This window comes from Cnephaeus nilssonii (genome assembly GCF_951640355.1).
Source record: "Cnephaeus nilssonii genome assembly, chromosome: 4".
NCBI lineage: Eukaryota > Metazoa > Chordata > Mammalia > Chiroptera > Vespertilionidae > Cnephaeus > Cnephaeus nilssonii.
This window is the reverse complement of record NC_137075.1, coordinates 79,173,830-79,199,154: the sequence shown is the minus strand read 5'-3', so window position 1 is coordinate 79,199,154 and position 25,325 is coordinate 79,173,830. Positions and strand designations below refer to the sequence as shown.

At 43.2% G+C, this 25,325-nt stretch overlaps 2 protein-coding genes across 2 annotated transcripts in view; both read left to right on the top strand.

Moving 5' to 3' along the window:
* Positions 1-736: 736 nt before the first annotated feature.
* Positions 737-25,325, top strand: part of SGPP1 (sphingosine-1-phosphate phosphatase 1) — a 38,795-nt gene continuing 14,206 nt past the window's right edge. The window contains exons 1-2 of the mRNA XM_079768216.1: positions 737-1,679; positions 23,131-23,220. Coding sequence (XP_079624342.1) covers positions 969-1,679; positions 23,131-23,220 — 801 coding nt within the window. The 5' untranslated portion in view covers positions 737-968. The remainder of the gene's footprint in view (positions 1,680-23,130; positions 23,221-25,325) is intronic.
* The window catches only part of WDR89 (WD repeat domain 89), a 95,997-nt gene continuing 72,218 nt past the window's right edge, over positions 1,547-25,325 (top strand). Inside the window, exon 1 of the mRNA XM_079768218.1 lies at positions 1,547-1,679. Coding sequence (XP_079624344.1) covers positions 1,666-1,679 — 14 coding nt within the window. The 5' untranslated portion in view covers positions 1,547-1,665. The remainder of the gene's footprint in view (positions 1,680-25,325) is intronic.

The following is a 25,325-nucleotide window of genomic DNA, read 5'->3' as shown; positions in this document are numbered from 1 at the left end:
TAATAAAAACGATTCTTTCTAGAAGTCAGATCTGTAACTTGTGAGACAGACACCAAATCAAACAAACAAACAAAAACTACACACTGCATCCAGCCATCCATTTCTGTGCCAGCCCCGCAGCTAGTGGAATGTATTAAAAGGAACTTCTCCACGTGAGTCAAAAATACCTGCGATCTCGGTATTTCTATTACAACACTTGGTCAGTGGCACAGTATTGTCCTGGGATCTACCTATCTGGTCCTGTCACCGCGGGTCAACGGGCACGTGGCTCGCAGGGCATCTACCCCAGAGACAGCTCTGTGATTACTTGTGATGATTTTTTAGTCGAACGACTCGGGGCGCGTGGTGGTGACTTCGCCTTCGTCCACCCTTTGATTCGGTGCCAGCAGGATATCCGGGTGCTCGGCCCCCGGCACCGCCGAAGCGAGCCCCAGGATCGTGGCCTCTCCGGGCCAGCGCTGGACGGAAGGCCGCCGGCAGCACCAGCCCGCGAGGAAGCGGGGCTGAAGCTGGGGAGGGAGGGAGGGAGGACGCGCAGCCCTCCGCTCGCCGAGCGCCGCGACGCCCGGTGGCGAGTAAGGCGAACCCGAGGGCGCGGCGGAGCCGAGCCTCAGCACCTAGACGCCGCCGGCCGCGCTCGGGCGGCCGCGCTCCCCCCGGAGAGGCGGCAGGACGGGGCGGGGGGGGGGGGGGGAAGGGGGCGGGGCCCGGCGCGCGCCGGCGCGTGGAGGCCGCGGGCGGTGGCGGAGCGCGCGCCGGCGAGGGAGGGGCGCGCGGTGGCTGCTGCGGCCTGTGGCGCCGTCACCCAGCAGAACCCGGCGGGTGGAGCGCGGCGCCGCTGCTCGCCACTGCTGCCGCCGGCCCGGCGCGCGGGAACGACTCGGGGCTGCGCCGGGGGCCGGCCCGCCCCTCCCGCCGCCGTCGTCGTCGTCGTCCTCCGGTTCGCGGACCGCGCGGGTCCCGTTACCATGTCGCTGAGGCAGCGCCTGGCTCGGCTGGCTGCCCGTCTGCAGGACCCGCAGAAAGTGGCCCGTTTCCAGCGGCTGTGCGGGGTGGGAGCGCCGCTGAGCCGCTCCGCCGCGGCCGCCGCCGTTCCGAGGGAGGGCGAGAAGGCGGAGGCGCCGCTCTCCGGGGACGCCCGGTGCCGAGAGCGACAGCCTGGGGCGTGCGGAGGCCCCCAGCCCCCCGGGAGCGACCGCAATCAGTGCCCGGCCAAGCCGGGCGGCGGCGGCGGCGGCGGCGGCGGCGCCCCCAACGGCGTGCGGAACGGGCTGGCCGCCGAGCTGGGCCCGGCCTCGCCGCGGCGAGCGGGCGCCCTGCGGCGAAACTCGCTGACGGGCGAGGAGGGCGAGCTGGCCCACGTGAGCAACTGGCCGCTCTACTACCTGTTCTGCTTCGGCACGGAGCTGGGCAACGAGCTCTTTTACATCCTGTTCTTCCCCTTCTGGATCTGGAACCTGGACGCCCTGGTGGGCCGGAGGCTGGTGATCGTCTGGGTGCTGGTCATGTACCTGGGCCAGTGCACCAAGGACATCATCCGCTGGCCGCGGCCCGCCTCGCCGCCCGTGGTCAAGCTGGAGGTCTTCTACAACTCCGAGTACAGCATGCCCTCCACCCACGCCATGTCCGGCACCGCCATCCCCATCTCCATCGTCCTCCTCACCTATGGCCGCTGGCAGGTAAGGTCCCTTCTCGCTCCCCGCCCCGCTCAGCCTGCGGGCGTCCAGGAACCAGGAGTTCTCTCCGCGGTCCACGGTTATTATTTTCAGGTGGCAGCTCGTTCCCCTCCCGAACTTCTCTTTTCTGCGGGGGTTCACAGTGCCCACAAACGCAGGCCCGTGCCTAGGTTTGAGAAAGCAAGTGATCGGGGGAGACCTGGAGACTTGGCCGTCAAACCGTGTTGTAACAGCAGCGCCTTTCTTAGGACCCAGAGGAAACGCTGTTTTTGAAGCCGTACATGACCATTGGGCTTTGATTGAGTTTTTAGACGGGTGGAATCCTTGTGATGCACAGGGATATAGTTGTGATTAATGAAAATGTCCTTATCATTGAGTTGTCCGGTAGCCAAGATGACGTTTTCACCGTGGTGTATGGTGTCGTCCCGCAAACGGATCGTTTCAGGCGTAGGTCCAGTTTTTAGCTTTACTCTGAGACAGTGTTTAAAACAGTATAATTCCAAAAACAAACATGGTCAGACCAGGCAATGAAGTAATGACTTTTAAACGAAAGAGCTACCCGTTATGGAAGTTAATGGAGCACAAACAGCCTGAGTTCTCTTTTTAAGGGGTGTGGTTGCAAATTTGCTGATGTAGCAGATTTTATCTTCTGGATCACTAATCTGTAGTATCAGTTGTTGAGCTCCTGCATTAGGCTTGTTGCATTAGCTTAAAAAAAAAAGTGTGGTTTTATTCTTAAAAGGAGAGTTCTTGATCAGATTAGTGGGTTTGTAAAAATGGCAAGCAGGGTAAGCCTGACAATTTGAGAAGAGTATTTACTGGTAAACTTTTTATATTTTGCCCACTTCTTCATTAGTCAACAGAGCCAAATATCAACAGTACAACGATTGAAATTTCTTTTGAGAGCCAAATTTTTTAAACTTCTTCTAATGCCACTTCTTCAAAATAGACTGGCCCAGGCCGTGGTATTTTGTGGAAGAGCCACACTCAAGGGGCCAAAGAGCCGCATGTGGCTCGCGAGCCGCAGTTTGCCGACCACGGGGCTGGTCCATAAGTTAAGCTTAAAAACTCTTTCTTAAAGATGCAAAAGTTATTCTTAGACTGCTGTCTTGTTTTATCAGTGTTTTAAATTGTAAGACCAGTCCCTTAATTTAAGAAGAAAGTTAATATTTATGGGGGATCTAAGGAGTCAGACTTTCTCCAGGTTTTTTCCGTTAAAGCATAAAATCATCTTACACTGAGAAATACACATTCTGTGTAACACTCCTTTATGATAAGCTTACTTCTTCCAGATTTAGTTTCATTATAGATAAAATCTTGTTCCCACGGACACTTCTGTGCAGTGCATCTCTCTTACAGTACATGGAAAATACGCAATGTGCATACTAAGAATGACAGAACTTCGAGGGAAGGGTACCAAGGACGGGCTTTTTTCCTTTTTAACTAAAGGAGATTTACAGTAATATTCAGATTATAAAGTGGCGCCGCCTGTCATGTGTACAGATAAATATCTCAAATTTTATTTAATCTAAATATTTCACAAGTTAAGGTGCTGTATTCAGTTATGTTTGGCATGGTATTCACTGTTTAGCTAATGTTTTTCATATATTCATGAGACTTTCAGGAATCTATAATCATGTAACTCCTCCTCAATGAGTAGTTATGTTGCATGCTATTAATATTAGCAGTCCAAGTAAGAGAAAATAGTTATTTATTACTCATCATTCTTTCAGAACATGCTAACAGGAAGTTTGAACAATCTAATATATTTAATTCAAAGTTTGAGAAATTTGTATACAATTTTAGAATTTGAGCTGTACAGGATTTTAGAAATTTCCTAGTTGCAAACTGTCATTTTACACATGTGGAAACACCAGTTACGTTCAAATTCATCTTATATAATTAATTTAAATTTCTTATTTTACATTTTTTACTATATGTCTAAATTTGAATAATTGTTTATCTTTTGGTTAGTTGTTTTGAAAGAAAGGCTCCCTTTTATGAAAGTTTTATGTTTATAATTGTTTGACTGTAATAATTCAGTACAAAAATAAAAAATGATATTTTTTATTGATTTTTAGAAAGGAAGCGGGGGAGAGAGAGAGAGAGAGAGAGATTTGTTGTTCCACCGACTTACGCATTCATTGGTTGACTCCTGCATGTGCCCTGGCCAGGGATCTAACCTGCAACCTTGGTGTATCAGGATGACACTCGAACCAACTGAGCTACCCAGCCAGGGTGACCTTTTTTTTTAAATTTGAAAAAATAAAAGTTTAATACGTATGCATGGGGACTCACACAGACATGGTAAATCCATGAAAATTCTCAAAGACAGTGAGCCAACACTGGGTATATAAAACTAAACAAAGGAAAAAGGGGAAGGCGGGAAAAGGGGTATTTTATTTATTTATTTATTATTATTTTTAAAAAATATATTTTATTGATTTTTTACAGAGAGGAAGAGAGAGGGATAGAGAGTTAGAAACGTCGATCAGCTGCCTCTTGCACACCCCCTACTGGGGATGTGCCCGCAACCAAGGTACATGCCCTTGACCGGAATCGAACCTGGGACCCTTGAGTCCGCAGGCCAACGCTCTATCCGCTGAGCCAAACCGGTTTTGGAGAAAGGGGTATTTTAGAAGTGAGAATGGGCCAGGTGAAAAAGGGCAGAACATACTGGGCAGGACCGTCCCCCAAGGCCCCTCATAAACAATGGGACACAGTGGATATCCAGACAACAGGCAGGTGCCTGAAGCCCTCTTATTTACCATATTTAATTCAAATTAGGGCAAGGCAGTATCCTAAAATACCTTTCCTGGAGCATGTTTTTCTCTATCTGTATCTCTTAGGCAGGAAAGGAGGGGGAGGGGATAGTCTAAGGTTCTGAGTTTTTTGTTTCTTAATAAGTGGCTTAAAGTCAATATCCAAAAAGCAGCTTCAGGTTGGCATAATTTTTGTCCCTTTAGTCTTGCCTTTGAAATCCTACATAATAAAAGGCTAATATGCAAACGACCGGATGGTGGAATGATCAGTCACTGTGATGCATGCCGACCACCAGGGGCAGACACTCAACGCAGGAGCTGCCCCCTGGTGGTCAGTGTGCTCCCACAGGAGGAGCACCGCTCAGCCAGAAGCCGGACTCATGGCTGGCGAGCACAGCGGGGGAGCCTCTCCTGCCTCCGTGGCAATGCTAAGGATGTCTGACTGACGGCTTAGGCCCACTAAGCCGTCAGTCGGACATCCTCCCAGGGCTCCCGGAAGCTAGAGGGCGCAGGCCAGGCTGAGGGACACCCCCCCAAGTGCACGAATTTCGTGCACCAGGCCTCTAGTTTTAAATAATAAACTTTACACATTCTAGAAGCAACCAGTAAGTTGGTAGCTTCCTCCGTATTTCATTGATTGAGTCATGCAGTTTCGAGAATAATTCAGTTCAGTTAAATGTGTTGAGTTTCATTTCAGGAGGCTGTGATGCACATAGGTTCCCAAAGTGAGGCCTATATTGTGTATGCAAGCAGTCAGGTATTTAATAAGGAGTATGTCTATGAATACAGAAGAAAAAAAGGGTAATGATCAGAGCAAATTATAAACCAGTTCCTGAGTTTGTAAGGATGTCAGTCAAGAAAATTTCTGGATGTAAGCCACAAAGTTTCTTTTGCTGGAATGAAGGTAGGCAGTGACTGTCTGATCTTACTTGTCTGCCTTGTTTAATGTCTCTGACAATGTCATCCGGTGCTCTGGTGGATTCTGCATGGCTTACAGAGCATCAGTCACTGAGACTGTTTAAGTATGAGCTGTTGTGGCGATTTTTCTCAAGTCTATATTATGTGCTTTAGCTGCCATTTGGAATTGCAGGACTCAGAAAAATTTAAGTTCTTAGTAATTCCATGTCAAAGGATAGTAGGAAAATGAAAAGTTTGGAGGGTTATAGCCAAATATTTAAGAAAATTAGAAAAATTCAGGAGCCAGTCCAGTATATAGGTGAAAATTAAACCTTAAATACAATTAACTGCACTAGAGTCTAATATCCATAACTGTGTATTATGCAGGGTATGGCAAAAGTAGGAGTATGCAAAACAGAGTTTATCATGTATTATTACTTATTAATTATTGTATTATTTTCCATATGAACAACTTAAACCTACATTTGCCCAACCCTGTTTAGATTCTATGGAAACACAATTTCTCTCCCTAAAATCACCCTAATTTTTCTCAAAGATGGTCACTTACTGCCTAAGTATAGTTTCAATAAATTTGGCTTGATTATTTGCAAAAATTCAACAAGAATAGTAATTGATCCTATAGACTCTCTTAAATCTGAGTCTCACAAGGAATCTCCAGATTGAACTTTCAATAGCCTCTCAGGGTGAAGAAGCCACGCCACATAGTTGCCATCTGACTTTCCCATAGATTTGGGTGAATTCCTCAAGTTCTCGAGGTACCCCAGAATGCTTTGAGGTTCTTTCTTTGCCATCTCCCAGGAAAGCCACCTTCATTTTTCACCTGGAGAAGACCACTATGAACCATGTAAATAAGCAGGGTACCAAACAGTTTTTCCAAGGGGCTTTTATCGGCTTCCAAAGTCAATCTTTTTTTTTTTTTTAATTAATCAGAGAGACAGGAAGGGAGAGAGAGAAACATTGATTTGTTGTTCCACGTATTTAGGCATTCATTGGATGATTCTTGTATGTACCCTGATAGGGGGTTGAGCCTGCAACCTTGGTGTATTGGGACAACCCTCTAACCAGCTGAGCTACCTGTCCAGGACCAAAGTCAATCTTAATTCCTTAAAGCTTTCTGGTGACATCCACAGTCTATGCAGGTGTCGCTTAAAAATGACATTCACTCAAGATCGTGTTTAATAAAACCAGTTTCCACCTGGTGGTGTGGCTTAGTGGTTGAGCGTTGACCCAAGAACCAAGAGATCAAGGTTTGATTTTTTTTTAAAAAAGATAGCATTGTTCTTAAAACATAAAAATAAGCTATATATGCCTTGAGAAGATAATGTGTATGCACACATATATGCAATATCCACAAATATTTGTGTTCTAAACAAAATGACCTTTACTGAGATCTAATGCAGATTTGATCACCCTTTTCCTCTATATTCCTGACATAAATAAATAAATTTAATCGACATAAGAGCTTTGGAAAAGAAAAGTACGTAAGAAGATATTCTATCAAAGTATAGTTTATTTTGGATAATAAAGGATGACATCTGTGAAATCATGAAAAGATAAGAGGAAGGAAGGCAAGAAGTAAAACGTACAAAAGTTGGTCACAAAAGACAAAGACCAGAAATTGCTTCAGGAGCCAAGGGAAGCTGGTCACTGTGGTAATCCTGGCAAGAAACAGTTTATGGAAAATAAAATTGGTTTGCTACTTTTTTTTTTTTTTACCTAGCATTTAAAATGCACATTTTCATGATTTTTAAAAATGCTTATTGTTAATTACTGATTTAAAATTAATTTTACTGATTTGAATGGAAAATTCAACATTTACGTAAAAATACAAAGAGAAGAGCCCGACTGGCATGGCTGAGTGGTTGAGTGCCAACCTATGAACCAGGAGTCACAGTTTGATTCCCTGTCAGGGCACATGCCTGGGTTGCCGGCTCTATCCCCAGTGTGGGGCATGCAGGAGGCAGCCAATCAATGATTCCCTCTCATCATTGATGTTTCTATCTCTCTCTCCCTCTCCCTTCCTCTCTGAAATCAATAAAAAAATATTTTAAAAAAATACAAAGAGAAGAGTATATTTCTCTTCTGTTTCAAAGATAGCAGGATCTCTTTTCCAGAAGGATTTATTGTTTTATATTTCTTGTTTAGCCTTCTACAGATAGTCTTTACTTTTATGGACATATATTTATATAGTTTATATATTTACACAGATGGTAACATACCATACTGTTCTGGGCCTTGTTTTTTTTTTTTCCATGTAGAAATGTACTGTGGAGATTTTCCTTTTCTTAACTCAGAAATTAATAAGTACTAATATTGTGCTTGGGATTGTTTTCAATGCCTTAAATCACTTAACTTTTCTAATTGCCATAAAACCCTATGAGAATTATCACTTCTTTGTAGAAGAAACTGAGGCAGAAGGAAGTTAAGCAACTTGTGCAAGATGACTCAGCAAGTACATAACAGAGCCTGGATTCAAACCCAGGAAGTTTGGCTGCAAAATGACACTATGCTGCTGTTATACTGCCTGTCCATAGTAGTATCCTCTGTATTACAATCATGTGCCAAATAATGACATTTCCACCAAGGAAGGACCACATTTATAAAGTTGGTCCCATAAAATAATAATGGAGCTGAAAAATTCCTATTGCCTAGTGATATGGTAGCTGTTCTCATGTAGTAGTGCAAAGTATTACACAAGTACTTTCTATTATGTCACAATTGCCTTCTGTATTCAGTACAGTAACATGCTGTATAGGATTGTAGTGGACCTAGGAGCTGTAGGGAAACAGTATGTCACCCCAAAATATGTCTTTTTGACAGAAAGCTGTTTTGGGCTGGTTAATTTTAAGAAATCGCCCAGCTGGCATGGCTCAGTGGTTGAGCATCGACCTATGAACCAGGAGGTCATGGTTCGATTCCCAGTCAGGAAACATGCCTGGGTTGCTGGCTCGATCCCCAGAGTGAAGCGTGTAGGAGGCAGCCGATCAATGATTCTCACTCATCATTGATGTTTCTATCTCTTCCTCTCCTCTCCTCTCTGAAATCAATAAAGATATTTTAAAAATAAATGGCACACATGGGAGAAGCTCTAAAATCAAGTAGAATTTGCCCTTTGTGTGTGGAACAGTGTGCTGACCTATCTTCTCAGTGCAGATGAAAAGACATAAATCTGCATAACAACCTTACCCTTGTTTACTGTTCTTTCTTAGTAACCTCTCTTCACTGAATCCTTCCACCTGAAACATCTTCTATCTTCTACTGAAGATGGTATTTTAAGGTGGTGGTCTCAGCCATTTGGTGAGATAAATCAGTTTTCCTGCGTCTCTCCCATATACACTGAGTGGCCAGATTATTAAGATCTCTGAATGCATAATAATCTGGCCACTCAGTGTGTGTGTGTGTGTGTGTGTGTGTGTGTGTGTGTGTGTGTGTGTGTGTATGTTAGAGGCCCAGTGCATGAATTCGTGTATGGGTAGGGTCCAGCCAGCCTAGCGAAGGGGAGGGGACATGGGTGGTTGGCCGGCCTGCCTGCTGGTCGAACTCCTGGTTGAGGGGACAATTTGCATATTAGTCTTTTATTATATAGGATATACACTGAGTGGCCAGATTATTATGTGATCAGAGATCATAATAATCTGGCCACTCAGTGTATACAGGAGGTGTTACTAAACTTCTGTTTGTTTTTCTCCTATTAATATGTCTTTTATTCCTGTGATGTCTCATCCAAGAACCCAGGAGAATAGAGGGGAAATTATTCCTCCTGGAAAGCTAGGTGTGTAGTAGGCTGTACCATCTACATTTGTGTAGGTGCACTCTGATGTTTGCACAACCAGAAATCACCTAAAGACACATTACAGCCCTAGCTGGCTTGGCTCAGTGGATAGAGTGTCAGCCTGTGAACTGAAGGGTCCCAGGTTCAATTCCGGTCAAGGGCACATGCTCAGGTTGTGGGCTTGATCCCCAGTAGGGACCATGCAGGAGGCAGCCGATCAATGATTCCCTCTTATTATTGACTAGAGGCCTGGTGCACAAAATTCATGCACGGGTGCCAACCCTAGGCCTGGCTGGCGATCGAAGCTCGAGCATCTGGCATGGAAGGGCAGATCCCAGCTGACCTCTGGGCCCTGGGCAGCACCTGGGCCCCTGGGCCCCCGCACACCCCTCTCCACCTGAGTCACGGCGCCCGAGTCCCCAGGTGGAGATGTGAATGCAGCCGATGCCGCTGGCCGGAGTGCAGTGTGGGCCTCTGGGCTGCCCAGCAGCGCTGCATGGAAGCCGGGCAGGCAGCGCACTCTCTGCTGGCTGGCCTCGCAGACCGGCTCCTGAGGGAACCCACGGGGAGCCCGCCCCGCCCCTGAGGTCCGTGTGGGTGTAGGGTGGGCTCCTCCCGGGCACCCGGCACCTGAGCGTTGGGGGCTTCCCTGGCATCTTGGGGGAGGGTAGCAGGGGGAGTGAGAGCGAGCTCTGCGGACACGCCGCATTCTCGCTGCACCTCTGTCCCTGTCACCCCCGTCCCCAGGTAGCCGGTGAGAGGTCGCAGCCCCCCGCCCAGGCACCGCGGGAGGTTGGTCACTGCCACCCATCCCCAGTTCCCCATCCCAGCGTAGGGACCGGCCCCCAAAAGGGTGATCAGGGCCTGCGGGTCACCATCTGCGGGGCGATCAGTCGTGGCGGGGAAGGGGGGAGGGGAGGGGATGCCCAGCTCCCTCAGTGCCTGGGAGCTGGGCAACGGCCCACCCCCTGCCCTGCTGCTGATCTGTGGGATGATCGGCAGGGCTCGATCGGGCCCCTGCTCGCACCCCCTTGGCCTGGCGCCGCCCGCTCATCTGCTTCACCATCCTGCTATGGTCCTGCTCTCGTCGGGGCTCATCAGGGCCGGCAGCGCCTCCACTGCCGCCCGCTGCCAGTGCAGCATCGCTGACACCTGCCATGTTCCGCGCCATCCCCTGGTGGTCAGTGCACATCATAGCAAGCGGTCGAACTCCCGGTCAAACAATTTGCATATTAGACTTTTATTATATAGGATATTTCTCTCTCCCTCTCCCTTCATCTCTGAAATTAATAAAAAATAGAAAAAGATGCATTACGGCGCATTTCTCATTTCTCAACATATCCCTCTCATTAAGTGGTGCACAACTGTATGTATAGGGCTAATTTTTTCACATTTGCATGATGTTCCACTATATTAATATAGCATAATTTATTTAATAAGTGGACTGTTCCAAGACTGCCTTTTTAGAGTCTCCTCTATTTTTTTTTCTATTAGATTGTTGGTATTTTACCTACTAATATTTTTTAACTATACTTCTGATATTTTTATTTGTTTTAGTGGTTGCTCTACCTTCAAATAATGTTATACCACTTCAAGTATAGTAGATCCTCAATAACATTTCATTCAGCGTTGTTTTGGTACAGTGTTGATGGGGGGAAAAATCAATTTCTGGCCAGACCACTGTCATAATGTGAAGTTTGCATGTTTTCCCCATTTCTGCATGGATTTTCTCTGGGTACTCTGGCTTTCTTTCCACTTCCCAGAAATGTCCATAATAGGCTAACTGGTGTGTCTAAATGGCCTCCGGTCTAAATGAGAGAGAGAGAGAGACAGACAGACAGACAGACAGACAGACACACACCTTTGGTGATAGAAAGGCATCCTGTCCAGGGGTTCCCCCTGAGCTGCCTGCAGAGGCTCTGACGAACTGCAATCTTGAACTGGAATAGCAGGTTGGAAAGTACCGTATTTTCCGGCGTATAAGACGACTGGGCATATAGAAGATTTTCCTAGGTTAAAAAGTCGTCTTATACGCTGAAAAATACAGTAATTATCTTACTTTTAAAATTAATCTTTCTTAAATGTATGTATAGCTCACATTTATTTCAATGTTTAATACTAGAGTGTTTTGAGTCATATATATAAGTTATTGGTTTCAGAGAGATGAAGGGAAAGGGAGAGATAGAAACATCAATGATGAGAGAGAATCATCAGTCGACTGCCTTGTGCATGCTGAGGTTTGAGCTTGCAACCCAGGCTTGTGTCCTGACCTGGAATTGAACCATCACCTCTTGGTTCATGGGTCGACATGCAACGATTGAGCCACACTGGCTGGGCTTGAGTCTTTATTTAGAAGTTTGATGATGTTTTTCTGACCAGAAATATGCTGTAGAAACCTAATTCTTGTTATCAATTAACCTATGGTAAAGTTGCTTTTGTTATGTCTCATTTTACTTAAAGTTGCACTTTCTAAGACTTTATCTACAGTATTAACTGAGGACTTAATATATAACATATACTGCAACAGTATACTTTCATTTTTCCCTCTCCCCTTCTTAGAATTAATCATCAGATGTTTTACATCTACATATGTTGTAAAACTTGCATTAGTTTTGTATAATGTTCAAACATTATTTTTAGAAATATTTTTTCTCCTCTTTTCCCCCATACCCTCCCCTCCTGGAACTTTATTTTATTTTATTTTATTATTTTATTTTATTTTATTTTTTAAATGCCAAATGAGTAACACCGACCAGGGCTCATTCTTTTTAATAAATCTTTATTGTTCAGATTATTACAATTGTTCCTCTTTTTTCCCCCATAGCTCCCCTCCACCTGGTTCCCACCCCCCCCTCTCCCCTTACCCCCCCTTCACTGTCCTCATCCATAGGTGCACGATTTTTGTCCAGTCTCTTCCCGCACCCCCCACACCACTTTCCCCCTGAGAATTGTCAGTCTATTACCTTTCTATGCCCATGATTCTATTATATTCACCAGTTTATTCTGTTCATCAGATTTTTTTATTCACTGGATTATTAGAGTCACTTGTTGATAGATATGTATTTGTTGTTCATAATTTTTTTTATCTTTACCTTTTTCTTCCTCTTCCTCTTCTTAAAGAATACCTTTCAGCATTTCATATAATACTGGTTTGGTGGTGATGAACTCCTCTAGCTTTTTTCTTATTTGTGAAGCTCTTTATCTGCCCTTCAATTCTGAATGATAGCTTTGCTGGGTAGAGTAATCTTGGTTGTAGGTTCTTGCTACTCATCACTTTAAATATTTCTTGCCACTCCCGTCTGGCCTGCATAGTTTCTGTTGATAAATCAGCTGACAGTCATATGGGTGCTCCCTTGTAGGTAACTAACTGTTTTTCTCTTGCTGCTTTTAAGATTCTCTCTTTGTCTTTTGCTCTTGGCATTTTAATTATGATGTGTTTTGGTGTGGTCCTCTTTGGATTCCTCTTGTTTGGGGTTCTGTGTGCTTCCAGGACTTATAAGTCTATTTCTTTCACCAGGTGAGGGAAGTTTTCGGTCATTATTTCTTCAAATAGGTTTTCAGCGTCTTGCTCTCTCTCTTCTTCTGGCACCCCCATAATTCTGATGTTGGTACATTTGAAATTGTCCCAGAGGCTCCTTACACTATCTTCATATTTTTGGATTCTTTTTTCTTTTTGCTTTTCCGGTTGAGTGTTTTTTGCTTATTTGTATTTCAAATCTTTGACTTGATTCTTGCAATCCTCTAGTCTGCTGTTAGATCTCCGTATAATATTTTTTATTTCAGTCAGTGTATGCTTAATTTCTAGTTGGTCCTTTTTCATATCCTCGAGGGTCTCGCTAAATTTATCGGCCTTTTCTAGGAAATTCTTGAAAAACCTTATAACTGTGGTTTTGAACTCTATATCCAGTTGTTTGCTTTCCTCCATTTCTTTCATTTGTGATCTGTTTCTTTGTCTCCGCATTTTGGCTGCTTCCCTGAGTTGATAGAGTGGCTTTGTGTGCTAGGTGTCCTATAGAGCCCAGTGGGTCGGCATCCCCAGTTACCTGAGGTGGACACTCTTGGTGCACCCCTTTGTGGGCTGTGTGCACAGTCTTGTTGTAGTTAAGCCTTGATAGTTGTTGGTATCACTGGGAGGAATTGACCTCCAGGCCAATTGGCTGTGAGGATCAGCTGTGTCTACGCTGGGAGAACTTCTATGCTGGAGACACCCTTATGAGACAAGACTTGCAAAAGCCTCTGTGCTCAGCTTGGATGGGGCGGAGTCTCAGGGCGGAGCAGACAGCATTGGTTTCCCGTCAGCCCTGCCCTAATAGGCCCCTGTGTCTCAGTGTCCTGTGGTAATCACTGCAAGCACCTCTGAGAGAAAGCCGCCCTGGAGTTCCGCCCTCTGCCAGACAGTCCAATTTCTCCCCGAATGAGTCTGGGTCCCCAGATCTCACCCGGAATTGGAGTTCAGTGCAGTCGGGAGCTTTTGTCTTCCTCCTGCTTGAGAAAGCCAGCCGCGTACTAAGTTGCCGACCCTCACCGCGCGCACGCCTCGGTACCTCTGCCTTCCGCAGTTCCTCTAGTCTCAGTGTGCTTTTCTCTTTCCTGACAGTCCAGTTTCACCCCATATGAGTCTGGGTCCCTAGAGTCTCGCCCGGAACGGGAGTTCAGAGCCGTCGGGAGCTTTTGTCTCCCTCCCGCTTGAGAAAGCCAGCCGCGCACTAAGTTGCCAGTCCTCTCCGCGCGCGCGTCTCAGTACCTCTGCCTTCTGCACCTCCTCTGAGTCTCAGTGTGCTTTTCTCTTTCCTTCTAGTTGTAGAAATTCCACTCATCCAGCCTTTCTGTGGTTCTGGATGATGTCCGTTTTGTCTTTTAGTTGTAGTTTTAAAATTTTGTGCGAGGCAGCAGTTTAGGTGTTTACCTATGCCGCCATCTTGGTTTCTCCCCAGGGCTCATTCTTTAATATTTTTAACCAGTCTTATGTCAGGTTGTCCAATGCAGTTAGTTCTTCTTGATTTGCAATTGCTTTATGGGTACTTTGAGTTACTGTCAGCTCTTCACCAGCTACATGGATTTGCTCCGTCTTTAGTCATCTGCTTAGATTCCTGCCTGGTGATCAGCTTTTTGCAGTCTGGAATCTCCAGGTGTTTGCCCTTTGCTGAATTTGGTATCTCTATAACGAATCTCAAAACAACCTGGTGTCTTGCTCTGCAGAAAGCGCTGCTAGATGTGCTGTAGTTGTTTATAGCAATTATTTCTCTCTCCTCCATGAAAAGTTGCCTGCCTCACTTGTCACTTGCCTGTGACTGAAATTTCTTCCTTTCTTCCTTCTTCCTGCCTTCCTTCCTTCCTCTCTCCCCCCTCCTTTCTTTCTTCTTTCTTTTTTATAAGAGAAAGTTTATTTATAAAGTCTTAGAGGTAGAAGAAATGAGCTGTAGAAGAAATGGACTCAGAAAATAAGTTACAGAGGCAAAAGCAAGGTCCTTGGAGCTTATGGGAAAGAGGGAGAGAGATGTGCCTTGAGAGATGAAAGAGGGAGGAGAGGTGCAGGTCTGCTCCAGAAAGGAGAGAGAGAGCACCCCTGGGCATACTCCATAGAGAGAGAGAGCTGCCTGCAGTTTTTATTAAAGACTATCAGTTGCTCTAGCAGCAACAGGTTTTAATTTGAGTTCTTCAATTCCTTTCTGTAATTCTGTGCATCTTAATTTAGCTTTCTGTATTAGCATCATCTGCTTCTTCCTTGGTCAACGTTCTAACCTTCCATACTTCAGGGAGCCTGGTCAAGTATTCTCTCCACTTTAGATTTCCTGATTCCAGAGGTGGCTGGTGAAGTGCCCCACCTCTCACCCCCATCCTTCATGGCCAACCGCCCACCATGGCCCCATGGTCCACTTTTATTTTAGAAGCTGTATTTTAGGTCCTGCCAGGTAGTTCAGTTGGTTGGGACATCCTCCTGATATGCCAATTCCTTATGATAAATCTCTATGTCTATATATAAAAGCCTAAGTGACTGGTCACTGTGATGCGCACTGACCACCAGGGGGCAGACGCTCAATGCAGGAGCTGCCTCCTGGTGGTCAGTGCACTCCCACAGCAGGAGCGCCGTTCAGTTGACCAAAGCCAGGCACTGGGCTCACAGCTGGCAAGCACAGCTGCAGCAACGCGAGCCTCTCCTGCTTCTGTGCAGAGCTACCAGGCAGCGGCAGCAGCAGGCGCAGTGGGGCCAGGATGAGCGGGAGTGGCAGGGCGCCTGGCTGGGGCTCGGGCTCCTCCCCCGGCCGCCTGCCACTTCCCGCACTGCTACTGCCTGGCCTGCGGGGATTGGGCCGAAACCGGCAGTTGGACATCCCCTGAGGGGTCCCGGATTGAGAGAAGGCACAGGCCAGGCTGAGGGACCCCACCAGTTCACGAATCCATGCACCGGGCCTCTGTGTGTGTGTGTGTGTGTGTGTGTGTGTATATATATACATACATCCTATTGAAGTTAGTCAAGTTAATTGCAAGTCATTTTTTTTACTTTTACTAACTTCAATGGTTCTGTTTCTCTGGAGAAACTCTAATACATGTCATAAATTTTCCAATCAGCAAAAATTTCTAGAAACATTCTTATGAATACAATTTTTTATATTCCTACAAAATAGTTTTTACACTATTGGGTGTCCTTAGTGTAGATATTATCTCCATATAGAGATGAGGAACTTGTGATGCCATGAGATTATGAAACTGGCCCATGTTTCCACACCTGAAGAAATGGGCACCATTTGGGGAGTCTGCCTCGCTGACAGCCCTCTATAAGCTCCCTCACTCATAGGGCAGCCAATACTTTCTGTATATAATCTCGTCCCCCAGGATTTGAGAATAGGTACTGAGTTTGGGCAGGGTTCCTCAATGAAGAAGTACATTCAGAAACCATCTACCATGTGGACTGAAGAGCAGAGAAGCTAGTCTGCAGAAAAGAATGAAGCAAATATATCAAAAGAAGAGATGGTCCTATGACTGTCCTGTTTATAGTTCCAGTTTCTTCTTAAAGCTTAGCCTCATTTTGCCTTAGGGTTCTGTGAGATTCTCTGTATCCTTATATCTTTTTTCCCCCTCAAGATTTCCGTTATTTAGAGTCCCAATAAATGCATTAGTAAATGGCTAGAGCTAGTCTGTAGAGTTCCAAAAACCCATATTTTAAACTATGACATAATCAGTAAACGTTGGCATATTCATTGTTTTGTGGTATATATAGTTTTATGATAAACATTATAATGTATGAATCCTTGCCCACATTTCTGTGTAATATAGAACTGGTATACAATTCTAGGAGAGAGATTACTGGGTCATTGTATATACATTTAGAACATTTAGAGCTCTTTTATGTATAGACAAAAAGGCTTTCCAGAAAGATTACATCTATTTTCATTAACATAACAATGTATGAGAACAAGGCATATATATCATTAATGTGTTATTGTTGTCAAATGTTATTTACATATACACTATCCATTCCTCAAATTCAAAATGTAATTTTTTCTGGTGTCTGCCTTTGTCTATATTTAAGTTACTCTAAAAATTTTAAATTCTATTATAGTTTTTGTAATTGCTTTAATTGCAAGTAATTTTATTGACTTCTTTTACTAACTTCCATGAATGTAAGTGGAAAATGCCATAACGTAAAAAATAACTCTGATTATGTGTGATAAATAGTTAAGGAAAGCATATCAGTAAGAATACAACTGTTCAGTTGAATAACTGAAGGAAATGTTTAGATAAGTGTTCCTGTAGTAGGTTGTGCAATGAAAAGATTAGAAAGTATGTAATTAAAAGCTTTAGGAGGTCCTGTGGACTATTTTGGTTTTGGTAAATTTTTATTAATTTGAAAATAATGTGAGGACTTACACATTTTTCTTTCATCTTTTTTTTATAAGACCTAAAGATAGAGTTTAAGTAAAAACCTTATTTGAGGAGATACATAAATTCAGCTGATAAAGGTCAACATTCTCCAAGAAAAAGAAAATAGAAACTAGGAACTCCTGCCAAACTTAAATTATTACCTACTGTATTTGTGTGTGATAAAATGTAGAAAATAACAAGCATAATAAATTGTAAAAGGCATCAGAATAGGCCACTAGAATACACTATTACATGTTATTTAGTGTCTTGGGTCTATTTCTTCATCTGTAAAGCAAGGAGAGTGAAATTAATACCTTTAGCATCTCATACCTCTAATTAAGTGAAATTTGTACCTAGCTCCATTATAAGAAAAATATAATTAAAAATAACTGAGTGATGCCCTAGCCAGTTTTGCTCAGTAGATAGAATGTTGGCCTGGGGACTGAAGGGTCCAAGGTTTGATTCTAGCCCAAGGCACATACCTCAGTTGTAGGCTCGATCCCTGACCCTGGTCTGGACACGTGTGTGCAGGAGGCAACCAATCTATGTGTCTCTCTCAGTCTCTCCCCCTCCTTTCCACTCTCTAAAAATCAATGGAAAAATATCCTCAAGTGAGAATTAAGAAAAAAAAAATTTCATCTATTAACATTTTAATAAAGAACAAATCCACATTCATTTCTTTTAACATCTGCCTACAATTGAACTTTGGGTTTAAAAAAAAATCCAGCCTGTTTATTTATCAGAAATAAAGGGTTGAATTAGATAGGACTAGAAGTAGAAAGTGAGAGTGGCCTGGCCAGTGTGGCTCAGTGGCTGAGCATTGACCTATGAACCAGGAGGTCACAGTTTGATTCCCGGTCAGGGCACATGCCTGAGTTTCAGGCTTGATCCCCAGGAGGGGGCATGCAGGAGGCATCTGATCAATGATTCATCATTGAGGTTTCTATCTCTCTCTCCCTCCCCCTTCCTCTCTGAAATCCTATCTAATAAAAGAGTAATATGCAAATTGGCCATCACTCCAACACATAAGATGGCCGCCCACATGTGGTCAAAGATGGCCGCCCACATGTGGACACAAGATGGCCGCCACAAAATGGCCAGCAGGGGAGGGCAGTTGTGGGGGACCCAGGCATGCAGGGGAGGACAGTTGGGGGGACCAGGCCTGCAGGGGAGGGCAGTTGGGGGGGACCAGTTCTGCAGGTGAAGGCCGTTGGGGGCGACCAGGCCTGCAGGGGAGGGCAGTTGGGGGGGACCAGTTCTGCAGGTGAAGGCTGTTGGGGGCGACCAGGCCTGCAGGGGAGCAGTTAGGCGTCAATCAGGCTGTCAGGGGAGTGGTTAAGGGGGTGATCAGGCTGGCAGGCAGAAGAGGTTAGGGGCAATCAGGAAGGCAGGCAGGTGAGCAGTTGGGAGCCAGCAGTCCTGGATTGTGAGAGGGATGTCTGACTGCCCGTTTAGGTGGGATCGGGCCTAAACAGACAGCCGGACATCCCTTGAGGGGTCCCAGATTGGAGAGGGTGCAGGCTGGGCTGAGGAACCCCGCCCACCCCCCCCGCATGAATTTTGTGCCCCAAGCCTCTAGTCAATAATAAAAATATATATTTTTTAAAAAGTGAGATTGGAAGACTGGATTTACTATTTCTTTTGTGTCTACACTCAGTTTTGCAGAGGCAGTCAGGAATTTCTTCATCTTAATTAACTATCTGGGAAACTGTGGTCTTCCTGCAGCTCTAAAATGACATAAGCCATAACACATAGCCTTTCTTTTTCTTTCCTCACAAATCCCTTCCCTATAATAGGAATTGAGAAGTGGATCCTATTTTGTTAACATAAGGCTATATTAACTAGAATGGTAACAATTAGTACTTTCCTTATTATGGTTTGTAATATATAATTAATATATATGATTGTAATTAATATTTATGTGATGAATTCTATTGTTAAACTGATACTTTGTGATTTGAGTTCAAAAGAGAAACAGTAACTAAAATGACGTCAGATATGAATAGGTCAAAACAATAGATTGAATTGAAAATGTTTCAGTTCACATTTTTTTTAAATCCTCACCTGAGGATGTGTGTGTTAATCCTCACCCAAGGATATTTTTCCCATTAATTTTTTTTAGAGAGTGGAGGCGGGGGAGAGAGAAGGAGAAAGAGAAAGAGACAGAAACATCACCCGTGAGGTAGACACATCCATTGGTTGCCTCCCACGTGCACCTGAACCTGGTTGTGGAATTGAACCCAAGAACCTTTGGTCCATGTGACACTAACCATTGAGCAAAACTGCCAGGGCGATATGTTTTTGTTTGTCTGGTTTTTTTATTGATTTTTTTAGAGAGAGAAAAGCATTTATGTGAGAGAGAAACATCTATCAGTTGGTTGTCTCTAGTAAAGGCCCAGACCAGGAGTCAAACCTGCAACCTTTTGGTATATGGACGATGTTCCAACCAACCAAGCCATCTTCATATTTTTATCATTAATATGTTAATTAAATGACTGTATGTGGGTCACTTTTTGTTTTACCTATTTGAACTCATATATTATTCTACATTAGCCTACTAGTGTGGAAAGTACTGTGAGGGAAAACATGACTTTGGTTAAGTTTTTTGGTCTGTTTTGTTTCTGCATAGAAAATATGATTCATGATGTACTGTTGTATAAAGTGGTTTTTATATTTCTATAAAGCTTTGTTTTAGAAAGTGTATATTAGTTTTAAAAGCTTCAAGCTACAGAATCTGTACTTAATAAGGATTATTCTAAAACAGGCATTGGAAATTCCTTGTCCTAAGTTTATTCAAAAGGATTTTCAGATTGCAGTTTATTATGGTGGATTGCAGAGATGCTACTAGAACTTAACGTTACACAGCCCAGGTTTGAGGTCAGGAACTGAATACTATGGTATCATTGGTAATCCCAAGTTATGAATATGATACTCTAAGACTGATTTCCTTAGTGCTGCAGGCTTATGTTTATTTCATTGAACAATTGTTTATTTTTTAAATATGGTTTTATTGATTTCTGAGAGAGGAAGGGAGAGGCAGAGAGAAATAGAAACATCAATGAAAGAGAATCATTGATCAGCTGCCTCTTGCACACCCCCTACTGGGGATCAAGCCCTCAACCCAGGCATGTGTCCTTGACCGGAATCTAACCTGGGACCCTTCAGTCCGCAGGCCGACACTCTATCCACTGAGCCAAACCAGCTAGGGCAAGAGTTGTTTTTTTAATTAACAAAAAAATTAAACAGGCCTTAGTGCCTGATACAAAGACAGAGGCCATGGTTATCTCTCACCTAGATTATACCAACAGCCTTCTAACTGGTCTCCCTGTTTCCCCCCCTTGATCTCTTATTGTCTAATCTCAACATAGCAGCCATCGTGACAATGCTCTGCTCAAAAGTCTGCAATAGCTCCCCACTTAATTCACAATAACAGCCTCTGTTTGCGCTGGCCCCATTACCTCCTCTCTCACTTCTGCTTGCTTTCTCTGCTCCAGCCACACTAGCCTCCTTGCCAGTCATATTTCCTCAGTAAGTACTTTGTTCTATTTGATCCCCTTGCCTGGTATATGTTCTTCCCTTGGATATCTATCTGCTTAGCTAATTCTCTTTCCTCCAACTAGTCTTGCCTCAAGTCTCAGCTTCTCAGTAAAGCCTGCATTTACTGCCTTTGCTTTTTTTTTTTTTCTTTTTTTATTGACTTCAGAGAGGAAGGGAGAGGGAGAGAGAGAGGGAAACATCAATGATGAGAGAGACTCATTGGCTGCCTTCTGCATGCCCCACTGGGGATTGAGCCTGCAATCCAGGCATGTGCCCTGACAGGGAATCGAACCATGACCTCCTGGTTCATAGGTCTATGCTCAACCACTGAGCCACACATAGTAGTCTTTTATTTACTACTTTAACCTGCCCCACACGTACTCCTAAATATCTGATCCTTTTTCTCTTACCATTTTAATTATGATAGGCTTGATTATGCTCTGAGATGGCTTAACCCTCCAATCTTAGCTCTTCTCATTTTTGCTACATATTCATTATGGGTTAACTTTGTTCTACTTAGAACCCCAAAATCACAGGCTGATGGAAGGTTTCCCATCTTGTGATGCATCTCTCTTCATTCCTTATTGTGATGCAAGTGGCTTTCCAGGGTCACATCTGTAGGGAAGAGAGTGCATAGACTGATTGAAAGTGGCATAAGTCACATTCTCCCAGTTCACTAGCCAAAACTAGTCACTTGGTCCCCAATCTAGCTGCAGGTAAACCTGAAAATGTAGGAGGAACACAAGGAATATTTGATGAATGTTTAATGTTTCTTCAATACCTGTTCTCTTATTTCTCCATAGTACTTACCACATTTGTAAAATTTATATTTTCATATATTACTCATATATTTATATAGTACATATTTTATGTTTACTGTGTAGTGCCTCTCTCCAGCAAGAATGTAAGCTTATTCTGCTAGACACTGCCTACAATGACTTGTACACAGCCTTTGCTCATGGTGTTCCTGATGTTTGTAATGCCCTCCACCTCTTTTGCCCTGTATTCACTCCTTTCTCTCCAAAGACTAAATCCTACTTATCTTTCAGGATAACTTGAATCTTATTTAATCTGGGAGTCTTTGTTAACATCTTTAAACCAAGTTAAATGCCCATTCCGTAGACTCCCTCTGGGCTTTTAGTATACTCCTATTATAGCACTTATCTCATTATATGGTTACATTCCTTTTGCCCATTTAACCACGTTCTTCATGCATATGGGAAAATAGCTGGAAAAATAGAGCTTGGAAAAGAAACTATGAGGATCTAAACAAGAGCAGTGTAAGTAGGATGGAGAAGAGATGACAGAATCAAGAAATATTTAGAAGGTAAAGTCAGTAAGACTTGGTTATTGGTTGCAATGGAGGGGTAAGGAAGAAGTAAAAGATAATTCATGTTTATCATTTAAATTATTATGTGTATTAAATGTTTCCAAATGAAATAGCGAATATGAAAGTAAGAACAAGTTTGGCTGGCAGAATGATGATTTTTGGCTTGAGGTATTGTGGGTTTAGCGCCATGGAAATCTCAAGGTAGAGTATGTGCAGGAGGTGGCTGTCTGGTTTTTAAACCCAGGGAAATGGATAGGTCTTCAGCATGCTAAGTAGAAGTTAAAAAATAAAAGGTGAAGCTGCAAATAACTAGTAAGGGCTGAATTCTTACTAGTACTTAGACCAATGTTTAAGGAACAAGAAGATGTGCTCTTGTGTGGGAAACAAACAAAAGAAAATAGATGGTTAAAAGGGAACCAGGAGAGTATGATGCTGTATAAAGAAAGTGGTGGGCCATGTCACATGCAAAGAACTATGTACTAAATCCTTACCATTCTTCTTACAACCCTCCTTAACTCGCTTATTTTAAACACCACTTCTCATTGAACCACCTTGGCTTCAGATTCTTGAGAATTAGAAACTTACCCCATCCCCCCTTTCTTTCTCCCCTCTAATGCCAGGAGAGTCAAAGCCAACTTATAGACTGGTGCCATTGATACCAAGACTTGTCTACATGTTGTTTGTTCCTTTTTATAGCCTACTGCTCCCAGTAGCCCATCAAACTTTTTTTCAATAAAGTTACCACTTGAAATTTTAGTGGTGGGGAAGAAGTGGAAAATATATTACAAGGTGTTGAATATTGAATACAAAACGGGGAAATGTCAATAGAAATTGCAGATAGCAGTTATTAATGGAAGTAAGAGGGAGATAATGCTTAGTCTTCGTCCAGAGAAGTGAAGACCCTTACATGGGCCAGATTCAGGTACTATTCCAGGGGTGCTTTTATTTGTAGCCATATTAAAAGTATGTCCCCTACCTGTTTTTCTTCTTCTGTAGCATGCTGGTGATTGAATCTTTACTGTAAAAGCAAAAATGAGTCAGTTCCCACAATGAAGAGTAAGGAAACATAAGATTTCATCACTTGTTCATTTCATGCAAAAATATTTCTTGAGTGTCTGCTATGTGTCATGTTAAGGGTTAATGCTGGGAATACATTGGGGAATAAAAACACATAGTTCTTGTTTTCATGGAACTTATAGTATAGTGATTGTTTTTAATTTGCTTGTTTACATTTAGGCTAATTTATTTCATTTTACTTTTTTCCCCCTTTAGTATCCTCTTATATATGGACTGATTCTTATTCCCTGCTGGTGTTCCCTAGTTTGCCTAAGTAGAATTTACATGGGAATGCACTCCATTCTGGTAAGAAAAATGTTGTATTTATAGTGCTTTATTTTTTCTGAAATTGACAGGCAATTTAATACTTTTTAATTATTTGTAAACTTATGTGAAACCTAAATGAGAAAATGTTGTTATTGTAAATCTGGTGGGGTTTTTTTTGCAAAAATATCAGCATGATTTTGTGAAGTTTTAATGTAGTAATCATGTACTTCATAAAAACAATTCCCAGCAACCACAATAACAAGGTGTTATACTCAGGATAACATTTCTCCCTTCTTCCCGTCTCAGTTTTATTTATTTATTTTTCTCATTCTCTTCTATGCCTCTCCTGACTCTGAGTCAAAACCACAGTGTGAATACAGAAACCAAGGAGAGCTCTACTTGTTAATTACTAGAAACTTAGTAAATGCACTTAAACTATTGTGGTGCAACTTGTATTTATGTATTAAACTCTAGTGTCTTCTCTTTCCTAGCAGTACTTTAGGGCTCACAGCAGATATTTTACTGTGAGAATGCAATTCAGTTTCAAAAACAGCAACACAGAGACCATGTACTCTTTTTAGTCACATGTGCTCACTTCCTCCCTGTCCCTATTGACATTCCCTTAGTCATCTCTCAACCAAATTACTGCAACAGCTTCTTAATTAGTTCTCTTTCAGGTCTGACAGGGTTCCATGCAGTGTTCAGTCTCTTGTAGTGTACCTCCCAAATCAGAAATATGAGGCCATACTGAATGACTTTACATTTCCTCAAATGCAAAGGGTGTTTCTTACCTCCATACTTATAGGATTGCTATAACCTATGTATGAAATGCCCTTTATCTTTCTTAGACTAGCCTAGCTAATCTACCTATTGTTCAAGATTCACAAAAATGCTCTTATCTCCTAAAGGTCTCATTACCTTTCCCATCTTTCCTTTCTTAAGACCCTTCTCTCAGAGCCTTTTGAATATAATTCTAGCATTGCACTTACCCTAAACTGCAAATGCTTTTTCCTTTATCTGTAACCCCCACCAGATAATAAGCAACAGGAAAAAATAAACTGTTTTCTCTCTCTATCCTTGCATCTAGTATGGTGTCTCTTAGGACATTCTATGAACCTGTTATATATTATACCTTAATGAAAGATCAGAAGAAAAGGTGGAGATATATAAACTAATTCACAGAATCAAAAAATTTCTAGTGAATTATATTTAATTTTTCTTGTCCTTAACAACATTTACTTTTAAAATTTTCCTATTTGACTTTTTATAATTATATTAATACAAATTGTAAATTTATATATAATCCTATCTAATATCAATCAATTTTATAATGAGACTAAGTATCACAGTCTTATATCAACCATAATATTTGTCACAAGAAAATATTATTGTCTATATCTGTGCCTTGTTAGTTATTTCCTTCTACTACCAAAATTTAGCAATATCACTCCTAAAAAACTTAGAAATGGTTATGCATCTTTGAGTGAAAAAATGAATCCTTGAGATTTCCTGAAGGAAAATGTATCCTATATAATAAAAGGGTAATATGCAAATTGACCCTAACGGCAGAACCACTGGTCGCTATGATGCACACTGACCACCAAGGGGCAGACGCTCAACGCAGGAGCTGCCCCCTGGTGGTCAGTGCACTTCCACAGAGGGAGCTCCACTCAGCCACAAGCCGGGCTGACAGCTGAGTGCAGCGGCAGTGGGCTGGAGCCTTTCCCACCTCCTTGGCAGTGCTAAGGATGTCTGACTGCCAGCTTAGGCCTGCTCCCCGTGGGGAGCGGACCTAAGCTTGCAGGTGGACACCCCCCAAGGGCTCCCGGGCTGCCAGAGGGATGTCTAACTGCCAGGTTAGGCCCAATCTCTCAGGGAGTGGGCCTAAGCCAGCAGGTGTACATCCCCGGAGGGGTCCTAGACAGCGAGAGGGCGCAGGCGGAGCCGAGGAACGCCCCCCCACTCCCCCCAGTGCATGAATTTTCGTGCACCGAGCCTCTAGTTAGATAATACTATCTATACCTAGGTTCATTATTATCATACAATGAGTAATATAAATCTGATTATATTGAATGTATAATCTCAAAGATGCTGCTCTTTTAAAAAATACATATATTTTTATTGATTTCAGAAAGAAAGGGAGA